The 5,768-nt window shown below is 39.1% G+C and overlaps 1 protein-coding gene across 2 annotated transcripts in view; it reads right to left on the bottom strand.

Moving 5' to 3' along the window:
- Nucleotides 1–5,768, bottom strand: part of FAM96A (family with sequence similarity 96, member A) — a 37,539-nt gene that overhangs the window by 3,542 nt on the left and 28,229 nt on the right. For both annotated transcript variants that reach the window (XM_006831549.1, XM_006831550.1), the window contains one exon: nt 3,584–3,629. In XM_006831549.1, coding sequence (XP_006831612.1) covers nt 3,584–3,629 — 46 coding nt within the window. The remainder of the gene's footprint in view (nt 1–3,583; nt 3,630–5,768) is intronic.

The following is a 5,768-nucleotide window of genomic DNA, read 5'->3' as shown; positions in this document are numbered from 1 at the left end:
GGATGTGGAGAGACTGGGACACTCCTGCTTTGCTGGTTGAATTGCAAAATAGTCCAACCTCTCTGGAAAGCAATACGGTGCTTTCTCAGAAGGTTGAAATAGAAATACCTTATGATCCAGCAATTCCTCTACTTGGTATTTACCCACAGGAAATATGAGCCATAACACGAGTAAATATATGCATACCAATGTTCATAGCAGCACTATTTACAATAGCTAAAGATGGAGACAGCCCATCAACTGAAGAACAGATAAACTGTGGTACATACACACAATAGAATATTATGCTACCTCAAAGAACAACAAGGAAGCTGTAAGCTATCACATAACGTGGATGAAACTGGAGGATAGTATGTTAAGTGAAATTAATCAGTCACAAAAGGAAAAAATACTGAACACGACGACTACTATAAGAGACTAAGAAAAAGAACCCACACTAAAGGGGAGGGAGGTTCTTTATTGGTTACCGGGATGTAGGGTGAAGGGTGAGGGGAAAGAGAGGAAGGTGGAACACAGGGTAAGGAATAGATACAGGATGGTTTGGGTGCTGGGGAGGGGGGTAATACACAAGAAGGGGGAGGGAAATGGAAGAACAAAGCGGATGGGAAAACAAGTAGGCAGGTTTGCATGGGCTAAGTGGGACAGAGGTGTAAATAATGATGTATGCACAACCTTGGAACAACAGGGCTTTGGGATACTGGGATTGAGACATGGTTGGAATGGTCAAAAGGGGGGAAATAATAAGATGCTTGGTTCTCTTTTGAATCTTGGTTTCCCTTGCATACCATTATAAAATAGACACTTGAGGGAGAGAGAAAGAAATAGTCTTAAATACCAGCATAGAAAGCTTGTAAGTCCGTCTTCTGCCTATAACTGATTGGAATACCTAAAATGGGGCTACAATGTACCCAGTGAAGGAGGTTTCCTGAGGAGCCTCTGCATTACATAAGACCATAGGTGGAATCCTGAACCCCATCCATAATCTTCTGAGGTGGGAAGTTTCCACAGGAAAGGATAAGCAGACCAGCCTAGAGCAGCTAGAAGAACAGAAGATACTTCTTGAAAGAAAGACCGACAGGAAAAATACAAAACAATAACAGCAGTCTGGATGACTACTACAAGAACAAGCAAGTTGCTCACCTAGGAGACATCAAGGCAAGTGGTTGGGTCCCCTCAGGGCAAACCCCCTTCCAAGACTAAGACTCAATAGGAATATATGAGCAGACACGTGCTCTGACTGGTGACCACGTTCATCACCGGTAAGGGGAAGTGACGGAAAATCAGCAATGAAGCTGCAAGCTAAGTCGAACCATGCTCAATACATGCCTGTGAACCTGGGTGAAGATCTGGTTGGTTGACCCTACCAGAGAAACAGTGATGCCAGAGATGGAGGCAGAGACAATGATGACATGGAGAGATGGAGCGGCTGGGGACTCTAGACCCATAGAGGGAGAGGGGCTGTGTGCTGACAACCAGGGGGCAGGCTTGCAGGGTATATATACCCTTTGGTTGGTTGATGGTGCATGGAGGGGATTGTAACCATGACAATGAAACGATATACGATAGGATGAATATAAAGCTAATGTTCTCCCATGTAAACTATCACATAATTCAAAATAATAATAATAAAAAAAGTACAAGTATTAAAAATTAAATACTAAGACTATGCGATAATGAATTACCTTAAGTACAGTTTTCTTTTTGGAAAGACTTATGAAAGAGGAATTATTAGGTTAAAAGTATTAGCATTTTTTTAAAACTTTTTATTGTGATTTGGGTGCAGGTTTACAAAGCAAATCAGGTGTCCTTTCAAGAATTCACATACACTTTGTCTCTTGACATTGACTGCATTCCCCACAATGTAACAGCACACATCCCACATCGTTTCCATCCATGCTTCCTTTTCTATCTATCCCTTCCTGACTTTTGAACTTTGTCACTGTGCAAATGTTTCTCTCTTGATCTTAGAATGGTTTTCTAAGGAGTTGTATTTTTATAGTTTGATTTATATCACTATATTACTTCCCAAAATTATGTACCAATTTACACATCAACAGCAACACATGAGTGTATCAATTTTGCCAGCAATACCTGAAATTATTATTAAACACACAAAAGTGAAAAGTGAGTCCATCGTACTATTGTTGTTATCTGCATTTTCTGAATTAAGAATGAGATAGTATATGTTCTCAAGTTTATTTATTAATTTTTCTGGTGTGGATCTTCTGTTCACATCACTTCCTCTTAAAATACATTTGTTTGTTTTTAATTCAGTCTGATGGAATGTCACATAATAAAAGTTTCAATCCATTATCTGCTAGCTATAATGTGCAGATAATGGTGTGGCACTGCAGGAGAAAGTACTGAACTGCAATGTCAGTTTGAACCTCAAGGTTGGCAGTTCAAACCCATCAGCTGTGAGTCAGAAACAACTCGACGACACTTGCAGTTTAGAGGGACATAAATTCTTTTTATTATTTGAATTAAGAAGTAGAAGCCATGAGTTTACAGAATTTGAGTAAATGTAGCCCATGAGGAGTAAAAGAGTCAACACATTTGGAATTATATAAATAGAACATGGCTTTAAGAGTTTTCATGGCAGTGCCTTGAAGGCTGTTCCTGTGAAAGCAGTGGGTTGCCCTCTCTGAAGCTCTTTCCTGGGTATGTGTTTTTGTGCATCTCTCCCTGTCCCTGTGGGTGCCTTTCTGAGTCACTGTCTCACTCTGTGCAGTAATCTTACTGTTGCTCTAACTCAAGTACTGTGCCTTTCTTCCCCTGCTCTGCTACCTTTTTCCAATTTCTCAACTTATCTAGTGATGAAAGTGAAGCACAGCATGCATTTCAAATACATTTCTCATTATTTGTTCTAAATCATTTGCAATTAAATTTTCGTTCTCTGTTTTTCATGTAACAATTAGGTCATGTACAACATTTTATCTTGCTTTTCCCAAACGCTACTGCTATTTTTAAGTAGCTACTGGTTTATCTGATATGGCAATGCAGGATAAGCACTAGACTGCTAACCACAAGGTCGGGGGTTCAAACCCACCGCCCACTCCTCAGACACCCTATACAGAGTCACTAAGAGTTGGAGCTGACTCAACAGAACTTAGCAACAACAACTGGTTTATCTTGATGTAGAACAGAAAAATGTTCCCAACTCTCATCTGATTCATTGACCCTGATAGAGAACACCTACCTCAAGATTCTCTACAACTTTGCTGGCAAGACCTTCTAAGACCCATCAAATTCACTCACGTTCAAGGACACACCTGTCTATTCTGTCACTAAAGAAAAGAATCAAGTCCTCTTTAGAGCTCCTAAGGCAAGCTTCCTCAAGCTAGGCATTCATTACAGATGTGTAGCCTAGTATGGTATGTAGTCTAGACTACATAGTGCCACTATGAAATCCTGAAAACAATAATTCCCTTGAAATGCTGGAGCTTTTTCATCTGTGAGAGAAGCATGAAGAACTGATTTTGTACTTTTTTTTGCAAATATCACTTGGCTGGCCAAAGGGTCTGGTACCCAGCATAAAGTACTATCTGAAGTTGCTTTTCGTTACATTTCAGGATTCACTTACTGTCTTCTTCTGTTGAGTGGGTTCCTTCAGAAATGTAGATTTCCAACTAAAGAAAAAATATTAAAAGCAAATGTTAAAGCATTCAATGATAAAAAGTGATGTAGGATGCACAATAGACTCAAGAGTCTATGGATGGGAGCACAAGCCTAGTCTCTAACAACAAAGACTCAAAGGACTAGGACCTCACAGTCTTCACTAACACAAGGACTGAAATTTGCAAGTTTTTTAAAAAAATTATTTTGCTCATCTAGGGAAGGATTGGATGGGACACTTACATTAAATATTTTTAGATATATAAGGTGTGGTGGCACAATGGTTAAGTGTTAGGCTGTTACCCCCAAAAGTTGGTGGTTTGAACCCACCTAGCAGCTCTGTGGCAGAAAGCCCTGGAAATCTGCTCCCATGAAGACTACTTCCAAGAAAACCTTCTCGGGCAGTTCTGCTCTGTCACATGGGGTCATTAGGAGTAAAAACGGACTCAATAGCACCCAACGACAATATCATTGTTGTTGTTTAGTACCACTGAGTCAGTTTTGAGTCATACCAACCCACAAACATAGAGAGAGTTTCTGAGGAGCAGATGGTAGGTTTGAACTGCCGACCTTGTGATTCGCAGTACAGTGCTGGTCCAACAGTGCCACACCAGGAGTTTAAACAACAACATACAAATATGATTTTACACAAATGAGATCTCATACCTATTGTTTTACTCAGGGTTAAACTATTACCCCAGACTCTACCGCTTCCTCCAAAATTATTGTTTAATTTCCTCCTGTTCCATGCTCTAGGAAAGTCACATTAGCAAGGTAATACAGTTTCTTCTATAATTATCTCTAAACTCACAAAACCTAACATAGATTATACCTACATACATGTATGCACACATATACATGTACACTTACATATACATGTACACATAAATATCATGCACATATATGAGGGGGCTTCAAAAAGTTAGTGGGAAAATTCCACTATCTTTCAATCACATTCTTCCACAAATGTATTGGAGCTCCCTTGCACATGAATGCATACATGCATACATACATATCACACATACACCAAGGCTGGCAGTCTCTTTATGCTTACTTATTTTATAAAATAAGAATCACAACATATAGTTTTCAGTACCTTCCTTTTATTCATTCACTGTTACCTTGCTAAACTTATCCTCAAGTATTATATTGGTAAGTTATGCCTTCTGGCCACCACCTGTCGGTCAGTTTGCCATACTATGGTGGCTTGTGTGTTGTTGTGATGCTGAAAACTATGCCATCAGTATTTTAAACATCAGCAGGAACATTCATGGTGGACAGGTTTCAGCGGAGCTTCCAGAGTAAGACAGACTAAGAAAAGGGAGACACAGACTCTTTTGAACGGTTAGCCACTGAACACCTTGTGACTAGCAGTGGAAGACTGTCCGATACAGTGCTGGAAGATGAAAACATGAATAACATCAAAATATTGTCAGAAGTAGTGACAGAAGACGATCCTCTCTGTTTGGAAGATACTCAAGCTACGACTGGGAAAGAGCTGTCTTCTCAAAGTAGAGTTGACTATTTTGACGCCAATGGAGTAAAGCTTTCGGGACCTTTATTTGCTGATGGGACACAATTCAAAATGAGGAGAAATATCTGCAAATATCCAATAACATAATCAGAACAAGAAATGTACATAATATGAATCTAGAAAAATTGAAAGTTGTCAAAAATGAAATGGAACACATAAGCATAGATATCTAAGGTATTAGTGAGCTGAAATGAACTATTGGCCATTTTGAATCAGACAACCATATGGTTTACTATGCCAGAAATGACAAATTGAAGAGAAAAGGCATCACATTCATTGCCAAAAAGAACATTTCAAGCTTTACCTTGAAGTACAACACTCTGTGATAGGATAATATCCATACACCGAGGAAGACCAGTTAATACGACTATTATTCAAATTTATGCACCAACCACTAAAGCCAGAGATGATGAAATTGAAAAATTCTAATAACTTCTTCAGACTGTGGAATAGACCATTAATTGCCCATATGCAAGTTCAAACTGAATCTGGAAAAAAATTAAAACAAGTCCATAAGAGCCAAAATATGATCTTGAATATATTCCACCTGAATTTAGAGATCATCTCAAGAACAGATTTGATGCATTAGACACATACTCGAAGACCGAAGAGCTGTGGG

The sequence above is a fragment of the Chrysochloris asiatica genome, unplaced genomic scaffold, assembly GCF_000296735.1.
Source record: "Chrysochloris asiatica unplaced genomic scaffold, ChrAsi1.0 scaffold00004, whole genome shotgun sequence".
Classification (NCBI taxonomy): domain Eukaryota; kingdom Metazoa; phylum Chordata; class Mammalia; order Afrosoricida; family Chrysochloridae; genus Chrysochloris; species Chrysochloris asiatica.
This window is presented reverse-complemented; position numbering and strand designations above follow the sequence as displayed.